This window comes from Gobio gobio, assembly GCF_949357685.1.
Source record: "Gobio gobio genome assembly, chromosome: 6".
Lineage (NCBI taxonomy): Eukaryota > Metazoa > Chordata > Actinopteri > Cypriniformes > Gobionidae > Gobio > Gobio gobio.
This window is the reverse complement of record NC_137102.1, coordinates 8,151,764-8,167,989: the sequence shown is the minus strand read 5'-3', so window position 1 is coordinate 8,167,989 and position 16,226 is coordinate 8,151,764. Positions and strand designations below refer to the sequence as shown.

General features: G+C 36.0%; 1 protein-coding gene across 2 annotated transcripts in view; it reads left to right on the top strand.

The window, feature by feature from the left end:
- The window catches only part of atp6v1h (ATPase H+ transporting V1 subunit H), a 74,307-nt gene that overhangs the window by 9,006 nt on the left and 49,075 nt on the right, over positions 1–16,226 (top strand). Inside the window, exons 3-8 of one of the 2 annotated variants that reach the window (XM_079819653.1) lie at positions 842–941; positions 1,180–1,269; positions 2,205–2,318; positions 5,971–6,075; positions 12,441–12,494; positions 13,551–13,648. In XM_079819653.1, coding sequence (XP_079675779.1) covers positions 842–941; positions 1,180–1,269; positions 2,205–2,318; positions 5,971–6,075; positions 12,441–12,494; positions 13,551–13,648 — 561 coding nt within the window. The remainder of the gene's footprint in view (positions 1–841; positions 942–1,179; positions 1,270–2,204; positions 2,319–5,970; positions 6,076–12,440; positions 12,495–13,550; positions 13,649–16,226) is intronic. The other variant, XM_079819654.1, reaches the window with a different exon arrangement.

Here is a 16,226-nt window from a genome sequence, read left to right as displayed (position 1 = left end):
TATATTTCTGAATAAATAGCATCTATATTTTTATGTTAGTAAGTGGGTTTTAAAATTGCTGTGCGTAATGAGCTAGTGAGTTTATATCGAGATTAAAAACTTTTCTTCAAAAGCAAAATTAATTTCCTATTATCACTGTAAAGCTGCTTTGAAGCAATCTGTTGTAAAAAGCGCTATATAAATGAAGGTGACTTGACGTGTTGCGGACTGGTTGTAATGGGCCGCTTTGTGCCAGAAAGTCCACTTTTTTGCCTCAGTTCGCCCCTGATTACGATAATTGAAATCTATAGGAAGGCTATAGCACAAGTATGATTGGTTGTTTATCTTGCATACAGAGTAAAAGTCCAAAATTACAGTTCAGAGAGTGTCATGGGTTTATGTTATTGCTTTATATAGGGTTTGAAGGAACAAGGTAGAGCTCAACAACACATTATATGTCTATTGTAGCGACGTATAGGAAACAGTTACAATACTTATATTGGATCTAATTAGAAGAGTATATTTTTCATTTGTAATTATTGAAATTATACTGAATAACTGACATTTTTCATCCGCAATGACACATGTACGTGATCAATAGGACCCAATGGGACTAAGTGACAGTTTTATCAATGAGCCCCAACCCATCAGCTCTCCACAGATGAGAGCAACCTGGTGTACTTTTGGGGGCTCTTGAGAATTAATATATTGTTTTAATCTGTCTATTGGACAGATTAAAACTAAGAAAAAAGCAAGTGAGAGCAAATATGCCGAACAAATGTGAATAATTAATGCGTTTTGTTAGATTGCCTTTTGTTGAGCTTATCTTCCTTTAGTCACTGGTGAGTTTCATGCTTTTCAGGGGCCAAATGATCTCAGCCGAGGACTGCGAGTTTATTAAGAAGTTTGAGGTTGCCGTTTCTGAAGACAAGCAAGCAATTCTGACAAAAGAAGGACATCAGGTTCATATCACATTCTTCCTGGATTTGTTTTGCAATTCCCACCCTGTTTAGCTTAAAAAGAGGAAATGTACCACACTAATTTTGCATAACCAAACTGCAGAGCTTTAGATCATTGCTTGTGTTTTTATTTTTGGTTAGTTTTTAGAACACAGACCTTTTATATAAATTAAAGCTTTGTGATAATGTTGTATTTCTATGCAAGTCTATGGATTTAACTATTTCCTCTATTTTATTGTAGTGTGCAAAGACCTTCCTCAACCTTATGGCTCATATATCTAAGGAGCAAACAGTTCAGTACATCCTGACCCTGATCGATGACACTCTGCAGGTAAAAACACACACCATTTCAGAAATCTAATGTCAGACTTTAAAAGCTTTGGAGTGTTCATTTATAACACACAAATTGACCCTGTATTATCTCAGTTAAAATGTGTAGTTTGTATTGAAATGAGAAATGCGGACAGTTATTTCTATGGCATTAGCTTTTTGTCTCTTCACAGCCTTGGTTTTGCAAATGTTCAAAAAGAAAAAATGTCAGGTCCTCGAGCTGATTTTGAATTCTAATGTCACTCTGTCATTCCTGCTTTAGTTTAGCTTTTTCTTTGTATATTTAAGTTTGTGCCGATGGCCTTCATAAAACCCACTCTCAGTTGCTTATATGGAGCCTGCGGTTCTGTGTTCTGCAGCGTCTATACTGAGTATTTCTGTATTCATACAATGACTCGTCCTCTCACAACTCATTTAGCCTATGCCTCTCTGATGAGATCTTCTATTCATATGCAAAGTGGTTATAATTTTAAAACCATGATAAACAGGCTCATCTTTTCATTTTAAATATCAATTCATTTTATAAATGTGTCTCTGGGGAAATGGAAGAAATGAACAGTCTGTCTCACTCTGCATGTGCTGTTTTGTCAAGTGTCTTTTTACATGATTTTTCAAGGACATAACAATGCTACCATGTATAGGTCATGCTGTAGTTCCAGTGAAATGGAGGTTCATTATAGAAAATAATCAGATTACCTAAAATAATATGATTATACATTTAAAAAAAAAAAAAAATTATATAAAAGAAAAAAAACTGATACAGGAAAGCACTGCTGATGAAATTCACTGGTGTGTTATCATTAACCTTTTTTAATATCCATTTGTGGAACTTGTATATCTGAAGATGTGTCTGGGATATTTTTTTCTATAATCGCTCACCTTTTCTAATTAAATTATTTTATGTTGCAATAACGGGTCTTTTGCTCTACCATGCAGGAAAATCATCAGAGAGTGAATATCTTCTTTGACTATGCCAAGAAGACTAAGAATACAGCCTGGTCATATTTCCTTCCAATGCTGAACCGTCAAGACCTCTTTACTGTTCACATGGTAAGTTGCTATCAGATTAATATATATATATATATATATATATATATATATATATATATATATATATATATATATATATATATATATATATATATATATATATATATATATATATATATGTATATGTATATGTATATGTATATGTATATGTATATGTATATGTATATGTATATGTATATATGTATATGTATGTGTGTGTATATATATATATGTGTGTATATATATGTGTATATATATATGTGTATGTGTATGTCCAAATGTTTGAGTTCAGTAGAATTTTTTGGTAACACTTTACAATAAGGTTCATTAGTTAACTACATTAGTTAATAGTCGCCCAACAGTGAAAGACGGAAAATATCGTCATTGGCTATATAAAAATAGAGATAACAAAAGACAAAAAAAAAAAAAATACCTGAGTATTAGCACTTACCTAAATAACTTTTAAAAAGGGTTAATCTATATTTATATGCAGTGACATCTAATTGTATGCAGACTATGCAGTGATATTTTACATTTGATTACTATTTTTGTACCTGACTATCTAGTTTAGACCTACATGAAAATAACTCTATTTTATTTGTATAAGTTTGTTCTGCTGTATTTATTTCTGCTTTTGCTCGTAATTTGATTATTTGTCCTTATTTTGGACTGTTTTTAAGTATAAATTTTTTTTTAGAGGATTTAGAAAATCCTAGAGTTAGGATATTAGTTTTTAGAGCCATAACCTTATTTATTAAGGTTACATGGCTCAAAAACAATACTAGGCCTATTTTATTTTATTTATCAGTTTTTTGTGGTGGGGCCAATAATAATAAAATGTTTATTGTGCACCATATCAGCCTATTATAATGATTTCTGAATGGCCATGTGACACTGAAGACTGGAATAATGTCTGCTGAAAAAATCAGCTTTGCCATCACAGGAATACATCACATTTCACATTTTAAAATATATAGAAATAAGAACAATTATTTTTAAATTGTAACATTATTTCACATTTTCATACCCGAACTCTAAAAATCAGCTTTGCCATCACAGGAATACATTACATTTCACATTTTAAAATATATTAAAATAAGAACAATTATTTTTAAATTGTAACATTATTTCACATTTTCATACCCGAACTTTAAACAGCTATTCTAGGTAGAGTATTTAATAATTTTGTCAACTTTTTTTTACTGATGATAGTGCTTTATTACAAATAAGGTCAAAATTCAAAATTCCTTAAATTATTTGTCATTACAGTGAAATTAATTTAGTGTGTTTTAAGAAGCTCATTTGACCTGCTTTGACCTCATATTTTCTTCTGTAAAAGAAAAGTAATTTCTTCTACAAGTACAAAAGCTTAAATTCAGTCAGGTCCACTCAAAAACACCATAGACACACTTTTTATAGGCATATTTTGCACAATTTACATTTGACGATATGGCTCTGTTCTAAATTCCCCATCCTTTCATGAGCTCCATGAAAAGCCAAGACAGGGAACAGCAGCAGCTTCTGTGGACAACCTCCCATTTTTTTAAACCGGGAGGGCAGCGTAAATCCCCCATTGAGAACAGAGCATGCCTCAATGACAACAGAATGACACTGGTTAGGTTAAACACAAGTTTAAGGAGGAGCTGGGGTGGAGGTGGGTTGCAAACCAGTGGGCAGTGGAAGCAGCCAAACAGGCAGACTGAATTGAAGATACGCTTAAAGGATTAGTTCACCCCAAAATGCAAGTGAAAAATTTACTCACCCCAATGCCATCCAAGATGTTCATGTCTTTCTTTCTTCAGTCGAAAAGAAATTAAGTATTTTGAAGAAAACGTTCCAGGGTTTTTCATCATATAATAGTCTTCAGTTGTAACCACAATGCTGAAGGTCAAAATCAATGCAGTTTCAAAGTGCTTCGATGAATTCCAGAGGCTCTGCGTGATCCCAGATGAGGAATAGGGTCTTATCTAGCGAAACGACCGGCCATTTTCAATTTCATTTTAAAATAAATATACTTTTTAACCTAAATTGTTCATCTTGTGCAGCTCTGCGAGGTGTTAAGGATGAAGTAATCACGTCGGAACGGTCACGCTAGACGTACACAGAAGTACCGCCCCCGTGTTTACAAAGCGTTCGTGTGAAGACTACAAACGGCCTTTACCAAAAACACTCAATTTTCAACTTCAAAATTAGGGATATATCGTGGTTTTACCTCCTTTTTTTGCTAAAGGGTGTTTGTATTAGTCTTCACACGAGCCCTGGAATGTTTTCTTCAAAATATTTAATTTCTTTTTGACTGAAGAAAGAAAGACATGAACATATTGGATGGCATTGGGGTGAGTAAATTATCAGTAAATCTTCATTTTGGGGTGAACTAATCCTTTAAGTAAGTTGCCCTGTTTGAGAGTTTGAGAGTTGCCATTTGAGTGGATAGGAATCGGATCAGCTGATATGGGCGGAGTTGGAATTTTTGGCCTGAACTAACGTAGAATGCTTGATTTTCACAATTTCAGGAATGTGTTGGTGGTGTTTACTGATGGTTCAACATTCAACTACTTTCAAACAAAGTCACCGTGGAATATGAACCAATATCACACAATCCATTTTCCTTAAGTAATTACTGAGCATAGTTAGCTTTTCCTCCCTTTGCTCTATAATTACTTTGCAATTACTTTATTGCCCAAACAGATCGACAAATTGAGGAATCACCAGTTATTACCAATTTCAGGTGTTGTCCAAGGTCTGTCACACAGTATTCTGCTAATAGCATTGTGTTTTGTACCTAAAAGCAATACTTTATTTGTTTTAAATTCAACAGCAACCAGATAAATGAACTCAGTTTCAGGGCCATTCAATTTAAACCTTTTGTTTGAAAGCCCATTGGTAGAATGGGGTCCATCAATAATTCATCAAAGACATTTCCATGCTTAGTTTTGACCATTCACTCAAAAGCAAAACGATTTCCGAGGATACTCTCATTTTAAGGATACATACTTCACACGCAGAACAGCATGAAGTCATCACAGTTTAATTACCCTTCAGGCAGACGGCGGTCGCAGGGTGCTGAACTGCGTGAGGATGGTATTGATTCCCCTTGCCATCCTCACCTCGGCTCTTAATGAAACACTCTGAAGTTTCCCTTTTGCATGGCAAGCAGAGTAAATGTCATGTCTTGTGGAAACATCAGAATGGCTCTGAATGCATTCATTACCATAGCGCACACACAGAGTAGGGAGTGAAAGAGCCCTCAGAGAATCACTTCATCTGACCAATAATGTGAGCATATTCTGCAGCAGTTGCATGTTCATTTGGCTGAAATGATTCATTTGGAATGATTAATTTCATGTTGAATGTTTCAGATGGATCTAGTGCAACCGTCGCCATTACTTATCACAGTTAGTGCTGTTAATTGTCCTTTATGCAGAGGAGAGCAGAGAGAGGGAATGACGGGGGAGAGAGACTGAGAGCAGCATTGGGAAATGAGCTCTATTTAAACTCTATTTGTCTTCATTACCACAGCTTATTGTGCCCAAACAAGTGTGCAAACCACTAGGTCACAGCCCCGACAATGCATTTTTTAATATTCCTATATTCAAGCATCTGTATGAAAGCCACGTCTAACAGAAATACGTTTTTCCAAGCACTGGTGCGACATTTCTCTTCTTCCCCTCAGGCTGCGAGGATCATAGCCAAGCTGGCTGCCTGGGGACGTGACCTGATGGAGGGCAGTGACCTGAACTACTACTTCAACTGGATTAAGACCCAGCTCAGCTCTCAGGTAGAAAACAAAGAGATTCCAACCTAAATTCTGCAGACCTTCTCTCTCCAACCAATTAAAGGAACCGTTCTCCCAAAAATTACAATTCTGTCATCATCGACTCACCCTGACCTGTATGACTTTCCTTCTTCATTGTAACTCAAAAGGAGATGTTATAGAGAATGTTAGTGACTGAGAGCCATACTGGGGTTTGCAGCTACCATTCTGCTTGATATCTCCTTTTTTGTTCGATGGAAGAAAGAAATTCATACAGGTTGGAAATTACATTTAAATGTACGTACAATTTGAAGGTATTTTATAGATTTTTTGAGAGGTTCTTATTTTTAAATGAGGAATTCTCTTGCTACAAAGACAGCTCTTTCTTCACTTCTCAGCTGGCTTTTATTTTGTTAAAAGATCTTCACTTTATCTAAAACGCATCTGCTTCTACTGTCAGTCACAGAACATAACCTACTGTATCTGGATCTTGGTGCATTACCAGTATTGTCTCTGTGCCTTATGATGTAAATTTTCCTATACAATGAAACTTCAAAAGATGCCATCGCTTTCTTCTTTTTTCAAGCGTCCTCCTTTCACTGGAGTGTGAAAGGCAAGCAGAGACATAAAAGAATTTGTGATGTGTCAAAGCACTGGCCATGTGCTGGTTTTCTTTTAAACCTTTTTTTTTTTTAGGTTTTAAATAGAAAGCCTTCATATGGAAGAAGGCAATTTGTGTCAGCTGTTTAGTTTATTTATTTTATCAGGAACATTTACAAATGAAATATTTATATATTAGTTCACCCAAAAACGAAATTTTTATGTTTATCTGCTTACCCCCTGGGCATCCAAGATGTAGGTGTCTTTGTTTCTTCTGAAGATTTATAACTCCAACCGTTGCAGTGTGATACTCGTATAATGCATGTCAATGGGGATATTTTAGAGTATGAGAGCAATGAGAGTAAAAACACATAGACATACGAATCCTTATTAAACCATGCAGCTTGTGGCGACACATTGATGTCTTAAGACACGAAACGATCGGTTTCTGCGAGAAACCGAACAGTATTTGTTTTGTTTTTTACCTCTTATCAGACGAATGTCATCTAGTATTCCCACCGCCATAACTTCCGGCGAATAAGGTCAAAATCCTAGCGCCATCAAAGATATATATACGTAGATGCCTCATTTGACCAATCCGCGCAGGCACTAAAGAGGAATCAAAGGCCCCGTTCACACCGCAGGCAAAAGTGGCCCAAATCGGATTTTTTGGGGGTCAAGTGACCAGGTCAGACTTCTTCAGAGGTAGTGTGAACACTCAAATCTTGCCCAGATCTGATTTTTTCAAATCAGATTTAGACCACATACATATGTGGTCCTGAATCAGACCCAGATCTGATTTTTTTCAATGCGGCCGCAGTGTGAACAACCAAGGCGGATTTGATGCGACTTTTAAGTCAATCTACGTCGACATTTGTCACAATTATGCGCCGGCGAGTTAGCCCTAGACACAACAGACACAGACAGTAACATTAAAAACTTGACTAGATATGGAGAACAGCGATGGAGCGAGTCACTGGAGGGAGAGTGAGGTGTTAGCCCTAATTAGTATATGGGGAGATACTTCAATTCAAGCTAAACTAGAAGGATCCTACCATAATCGCTCCGTTTTTAAAAAAAATAGCACACGAAATGAAAGAACGGGGACACAGAAGAACGTGGCTTCAGTGCCAAAGGAAGGTAAAGAGTCTTAAAGGTTAATTTAAAGAAGCAAATGATTCTAACAACCGAAGCGGTCGTGGTCGCATCACCTGCCCATTTTATAACGAGATTAGCCGTGTTATGGGCGATAAACCCAGCTGTCAGCCGTTAAACCTGCAAAAGGCCAAAATAACCAATTTTGCTCTCTTTCTCTTCGTTCTTGTCCTCTTCAGCACCTGCTCATTAATGTTACGGCTTCCATTACACAAACATTTTGAAATAAAAGCGAAAATGCTTGCTTCCTCCATAACCTCCCGAACTTTAGTGCAACAGCGTGCTGCGTCTGATGTCATTGTTATTGTTCTTTTGCGCATGCGGGTTAGTTTGAAACCTCAAACAGTTCACACTGGAATCAGATATAGGCCACATTTTAAAAGGTAATGTGAACAGTCAAACAAAAAAATCGGATCTGAGCAACAAATCAGAATTGAGCATTAAGACTTGCGATGTGAACGGGGCCTATGTATATATCTATGATCGGGCCGGTATTTTGCATGTATTTTGACCTTATTCACCGGAAGTGATGGCGCGGGGACGGCTGATGCAGAGCCATAGAAAAAAATGAAATACATTTTTAAATATGGATATTTTTCTTACACAAACGCATCGATTTGAGGGCCTTTATTAACCCTCCAGAGCCGCGTGGAGCACGTTATTTGACGGACAGATGCATTTTTTTATGGACTTCAAAAATAGAGCAACTATTATTGCTATTATAATGCTTGGATTTTTAATATATCTCAGATTTTATTCGTCTGAAAGAAGAATGTCATATACACCTCGGATGACTTGAGGGTTAGTAAATCGTGGGCTAATTTTCATTTTTGGGTGAACTATCCCTTTAAATCCAAAAGAATGAGACCACATTAATAATTTAGGGTTCAAAATCTAATTCTAATTTATACTTGAAAAAAAAAAAAAAAAAAAAAAATCTTTTAAAAGGACTTTAAAAATCGTCCTTTCTAGGGGTGATAAAGTCATGAATATTTGTATTATTAATATGATATATTAATATTAAAACATAGTAATGTTTTGCTATAAAGTATTTAATCACTTAGTTATTGGTTTTGTTTAGAGTAAACTTGCTTACAAGCCATAGTGATGTCTAGTTTATGAGCATTTGAGCATTTTTTTAATTTGTTTTCACTGACTTGTTTGAACTGGTTCACACATTTGTCTGAATGATTCATTAGTTAATATTTTCTATTTAAAAAGTCACAACATGCCTGGAAAAGTCATTGGAGAATTGGTAAAGAAAAATAGGCAGCCAGTCTGATTAAAGCAAATTCTGTGAAATAACTTTCAATATATATATTAATATAAAAAACATTGTTATTGTATATTTATTTACACTATGTAATATAATAAACTGATTGCAATGGAAAGAACAATAATTTTCACTAGTAATATCAGACTTTTTGAGCCCACACATGTGTCAAGCAACTCTTGCACAGGAACGAGTGAATTTGTATGTACTGTGTCACTCCTCGTATCCTACAGGTGCACAGTAGGGGGTTGAGCTCTGCAGAGGCAGCCGTGCCAGGGCACTACTGCAGCAGAGTGCTTTATATAAAGGGCACAACAAGAAGATTGAACCGAGAAGTGCCTAGAGCACGATTTGAACCTGGATCCTCCTGACTCCGAATGAGCTGTGAGCTGTGAGCTCTGCTGCAGAAGGCCAGACACAGAGACAGATTAAGAGATTCACTCAAGGGCGCAGTGGTGCTAAGTGCAATGGCTTGAGTCATTTACCACCAGCACATGGGACCCAGGGGTTGATGTTACTTGTGGTGGTACCAACTTCTTTACTTTAAAAAAAAAAAAAAACTCAGATGTTCAGGTTCAGCATAGGATTCTAGAGGTTATGTTTTTGTTACTTGCTTGAGAGAATTGGTGAAAAAACATCTTGTATTATGTTTCTGACAGTTTTTTGTTGTTGTTGTTGTAGTTCTATGCCTACTATACCTTTTTAGTGTAGATGTATTTCACCCTGGACCACAAAACCAGTCATAAATAGCACAGCTATATTAGTGGCAATAGCCAACAATACATTGGATGGGTCCCAAAAATCATTAGGATATTAAGGAAAGATATTTTGTAAATTTCCTATCGTATCAAAAATGTATTGTTATTAGTAATATGCATTGCCAAGGACTTCATTTGGAAAACTCTAAAAGTGATTTTTCTCAATATTTAGATTTTTTTTGCACCCTCAGATTCCAGATTTTCTAATAGTTGTATCTCGGCCAAATTTTGTCCTAAAAAAACATACATCAATGGAAAGCTTCTGTTGCGCAACGAATCCTCCGCCACGGTCCTGTCAGTCTTCGTTTCGATTACAACTACAAACACGGATAAAAAGTGTTAAAAAAACTACAAACATGACGGATGTGCAAGTCCGACGGTTAAGTAGCGAGGTTTAGATTAAGGGGCTTGAGTGTTCAATTATCAGTATTTAACCTGACGAAAATATATTTAATCAATGTTATCCACATTATATTTCACCTGCAGCAGCATTGTGAACTTTTGTAATGATACGTTTGGCCATTAACTTTTAAACTGCAAACACACGAGGAGAGTCTCTGCATTAAAGACCCACGAATGGCAGATCAACATGCTCTCTGATGCGGTAGGAAATGAAACTGAATGTGGAGGATTTTAACTGTGACGAAGACGATTGACAGGGCAGTTTAAACAGTGACGGGACGCCCGCAACTAAACAACAGAGTCCGTTAAAGATGACGAAGTAGTATGTCCCAAAGCTTGCATACTCTTCTGCTACACACTCAAAAGTATGTACTTTTTCTTCACAAAAAGAGTACATACATTTAGGTCGTAGTATAAGTGGGCGAATTGGGATGCAGCAATATTCTATCCTAACTTCACCCTCACACTCCGTCATGACTATATAACTCGAGACAGCTTTTCACCTCGACGAGAAATCTCATCACATTTTAGTCTCGCGAGATCTCGTGGCACGAGTGTTATTTTACATTTGATTACTTTACTTTCTGTAGTATTTCTTACCTAAAAACTAACCTACTGTTAGACCCAAAAACTTAAAGCTGTGTTTATTTAATTTCTCTCTTTATTTTGTATTTGTATTGCACAAATCGGAATCGGCCAAGAAAATTGCAATCGGTTCATCTCCAGTAAATATAGTGTGGTTTTTTTTGTTTATAAATTTGATTATACAATATATGTAGTTTATCTTATTTCTAGTTCTTGAAGTTTTTCAGGTAGGTCTATTTCAGTTGTGTCTTTAATCTATTATAGTTTGTTCTCCTGTATGCTTTTAAGTAGTTTCTTTGTTCTTATTTTAGCACTGTTTTTTTTTTTATTATTTTTTAAACTTATGTTAGGCTAGTATTAGTTTTTTGTGATATTGAAATTGGTGACAAGAATTATGAAATGTCAATGGTATCAAAGAATGTGCTAAAAGACGTTAAAGCAAACATAACTATATTGTGATATATATCATTATCGTGAAATAAAATGACTCCTATTGTGATTTATTCAAGACTATTTTGCGAGAGTATTCGACTAGTCGATTAAACGATACTTCTGCTGCTAGTAGACTTGGAAATACAAGTCATTTACACATTTTTCACATTCAATGTTTTGCTTTATATTTTGACAAAGGCTACGTTTAAATTACCATCATCAATGTTACATTTTAAACTTCTATCTTGAGCGGAAAACCCAATATTTTAATTTTGTATGTTTTGTATACTTTCATTTTCTTTGTCACTAGTGGTGGGTTCACTAACTTTTATTTTTAGGAAGTATATTTATAATAAGCTATTCGTTTTGAACTTATTGGTCCTGCGCTGACTAGTGATTCAGTTGATATGAATAAATGTGGCTAACGCTGCTGAAAGGGTTAGTTCACCAAAAATGAAAATTGTCATTATTTACTCATCCTTATGTTGTTTCAAACCTTCCTTCTTGTTGAACACAAAAGAAGGTATTTTTTAAGAATGTTGGTTAACCAGACAGTTGATGGTATACTAGTATACAATGGAAGTCAATTGCTGTCTGGTTACCAACATTCTGGCTTTTAGTGAATGCATCTACTTACAGATCACGTGATAAAGTCCAGCTTTCATTTTCAGTTCCCCCTCAAATCACCTTACGGAAATAGGACGTCGCATTTTGCATGCAGTTTCATATTTTAGCCTGAGGGCCCTCTGAATTAATGAATGCTGAAAATCATAAATAGAAGACCTCTCAAAGCAGTTCATGTTTATTAGTCCATTCACTGTGCACTCCATAAATTCGGTTCATTGTAGCTAAGCTGCGAAAGCTGTGAGTAATAGTTTTCAATGATTCAGAAAAAAAATGTTGTCTTTTCTAAGCCAGAAATGACTATAAATACCAGTTTAATTAATTACATGTTGCTTTTCACCCAAATTGTGACTTGGCTCTTGTAACGGGCTTAAGCATTTCATTTTCCAGCGCCACTGGGATCGAAATGAATTCAGGGCCAGTCTCCCACAGAATTTAGTCGATTGCCTGTCACGAACCAGCTGTTTCACTCACGCAGGAGTACACCACTCAAGTTCGCTCCAACAAGTGGCCCAAAATCACACTTTTTTTTTTCTTTCTATCTTTTTTGTTGTTGTTAGAAACTACATGGTACAGGTGCTGAACCTGGAACAGGGACCATCTCCCCCAGTGAAGTGAGTATGTCACGGATGGAGGAGGCGGATGTGCAGCTGTGTGAACGAGCCTCCATCCCCTTTCAGAGGCCGAGATCTTCACCCCTCTCTTTTCCGAGATGCAGCACATGCTGTTTCTTGTCCACTGCTTTTTTCCCCCCATTCATATCCACTTTGAATCTTTTCACTTTTTCCTACAGCTGCACTTCTCTAACACAACACTTTTTTCGTCTGTGTCCATCTATAAGCTTTTTTACAAAGATTCTTTCCTCTCTTGCCAGTGGCTGTGGTCATAATTCCAATATTTCAGCTGCTTTATTTTCTGAGACACACCACTAGAATTGATAGATTGAAAGGACCACCAGAAGGCTTTTGTTTTGCACTATAGCAATCTTCCTCTTTCATTTCTTTTTGCGCTTTTTAGAGTTCATTTGAAAAGAAATATCTATTTTTTCTTTTCATCATTTGACACGAGTCAAAATCTGCTGGCGCAATGCAAGCGGGCACAAATTTTAATTCAATTTCCTCTCATGGCACTTAAGATGTCTCCACTTTGCTTTTCTACATGACCTGCCTCCCTGTCTCTTCTATTTTCTGGACCACTCTGCTTTTATGCATATGGTGCCGATATACAGCATCATCTCCCCCAGTTAATGACTGAGTCTCTTCTCTCCTCTCAGCCACATCTCCTCTTAACATCTCTCTATGATTCACTCACTCTGTCCAGGTTTCAAGGCTGCTGCTTTTTCTCTGCTGCATTGTGGGATTGTCTCTTTGATCCAGCATGTTACCCAAAAGGCGTTTTTTGAAAGTCAGAACTGTACTGCACGTGCATAAGTGAATGCAAAATTACCTAGAGTGTAAATGCTGCTTGAGCAGCCTAGTTTCATTGTGTTCCTTTGCTAGTACCCGAAAAAGACGGGCTTGTTATTTCATGCATCCATTTCCCTGCTTCTCTGAACTGTTCTGTTCTTTGTGTTCTGATCGTGTTGTCCTTTTGTGTTTTTGTGCATGCTAATTTGTGCGTGTGTGTGTGTGTGTGTCGTGTATGTGTATTTTTCATTTGGACCCTCACAGAGCTCCCAGTACGTTCAGTGTGTCGCTGGTTGCCTGCAACTGATGCTGAGAGTGAATGAATACCGATTCGCCTGGGTGGAGGCCGACGGAGTGAACTGGTAATACTTACTTTCATACTAATATGTTGATTTTGTTTTGTGTAATATTGTACATAGTAGACAATGCATGTGAGTTATCAGGCTCCCATAGTTATGGAAATCTGGTTTTGGTTATCTATAGGTATTAGAGGATTTTATAATTGTGATTTCTAAGCGTAGAAAACCCATAGAAATGAATGATATTTATAACAGTATTGTATTCAATAATATATATTCACTATTGGAATTGCTTTGTTTATTAATTTTATGTTTTATTTTATACAAATACACTTCCATTTTGGAGTCAGTAAGATTTTGATCAAAAATACAGTAAAAGCTGTAATTTGTGAAATATTTGTTTTACAATTTAAAATACCTGTTTAAAGGATTAGTTCACTTTTAAATAAACTTTTGCTGATATTTACTCGCCCCCATGTCATCCAAGATGTCCATTGTTTTTCTTTCTGCAGTCAAAAAGAAATTAAGATTTTTGATGAAAACATTGCAGGATTTTTCTCCATATAATGGACTTCAATGGGCTCCAAACGGTTCAAGGTCCAAATGACAGTTTCAGTGCAGCTTCAAAGGGCTTTAAACGATACCAGACGATGAATAAAGGTCTTATCTAGCGATCAGTCAGTTTCTGCGAGAAACCGAGCAGTATTTATGCTATTATTTTACCCCTTATCAGACGAACGTGATCATCTCTGTGCTCCGCCAAAATACGCCATAACTTCAGCTAAGTGAGGTCAAAATACGAGCGTGGTCATAGATGTATAGATCGTAGATGCCTCATTCTAGTGATCCTTGCAGGCGCTAATGAGGCATCTACATATATATCTATGACCATGCTTGTATTTTGAGCTCGTATTTTGAGCTCACTTAGCGGAAGTAATGGCGGAGCTCAGAGATGATCACGTTCGACCCTTATTCATCGTCTGGTATCGTTTGGTACTGAAACTGTCATTTGGACCTTGAACCGTTTGGAGCCCATTGAAGTCCATTATATGGAGAAAAATCCTGGAATGTTTTCATCAAAACCCTTAATTTCTTTTTGACTGCAGAAAGAAAGCATGGACATCTTGGATGACATGGGGGCGAGTAAATATCAGCAAAAGTTTATTTAAAAGTGAACTAATCCTTTAATATTAATATATTTTAAAATGTAATTTATTCCTTTTATAGCAAAGCTGAATGTGTTGCAGCCATTACTCCAGTCTTCAGTCACATGATCCTTCAGAAATAATTCTAATATGCTGATTTGCTGCATTTATTATTAAACTTTTATAATTGTTATCAATGTTTAAAACAGCTGTGCTACATTTTTATATACATTTTTCAGGATTCTTTGATGAATAGAAAGTTCAAAAGAACAGCGTTTAAAAAAATCTTTTGTAACTTTATAAATGTCTTTTACTGTCACTTTTGATCAATTTATTTCATCATTGCAGAATAAAAGTATTGGCCTCAAACTTTTGAACGGTATTATGTATTGAAATTGAATTTGTATTTATTTATCATGTTTTATTATTTCATTTTTATTTTACATTTCATAATTATTTAAGTAGGCTAAATATTAATTAAAATATTTGATTGCCTAGGAATTGCTCTGTTTAAAGGGATAGTTCATCCAAAAAATTTAATTTGATGTTTATCTGCTTACCCCCAGGGCATCTAATAGGTGACTTTGTTTCTTCAGTAGAACACAAATGAAGATTTTTAACTCCAACCATTGCAGTCTTTCAGTCGTATAATGCATGTGAATGGTAACAGATAAGAGTATGAGAATTATAAGAGTAAAAAAAACATGCTCATACAAATCCATATTAAACCCTGCAGATCGTGACGACACATTGATGTCTTAAGACACGAAACAATCGGTTTGTGCGAGAAACCGAATAGTATTTATATAATTTTTTTACCTCAAATACAGCACTGTCCATCAGCCTTCACTGCGTGATCACTTCCAGTGAGTGAGGTCAATGTACACAATATGGCATGGAGATACACGCGAGAGATCACTTTTGGTGCTATATGTCTATGCACCAGATCGTGTCCTGACCTCACTTCCCGGAAGTCATCGCACAGTAAAGGCTGATGGACATAGTGACTGCAACGGTTGGAGTTAAAAATCTTAAATTGTGTTCTACTGAAGATACAAAGTCACCTATATCTTGGATGCCCTGGGGCATCAAATTTTCATTTCAAAGTCTTGAACAACAAACAACTGGAAAGTTCATGGAAAAGTCATTTAAATTGATTGGTCAAAAGAAGTGCAAACCCTGTCATTTTCGTAATTTTTTTGTATTTGTTTTGATGCTTACCGCACACAATTAACTAAGGTGCTCTACTCACACTGCTTTTATGCTCCTCGTACCTTGCAGTATTGAAGAACAAATCTTGTAGAACAAGACAGCATCTCTCATTGTCCCAGCAGGTTTTAGCCCTGTGATCATGAAGGGTCTTTTGTTTGCTGGTGTACAGAGTAAAAAAAAAAGGATAATGAGGCTTCTCTGAAGATAATTTTCTTTTTCTTGCCTCTCAAGTAAAATTTCTTTCATGTAATGGTCTCATTATACATCACAAAAAATGTGCTCTA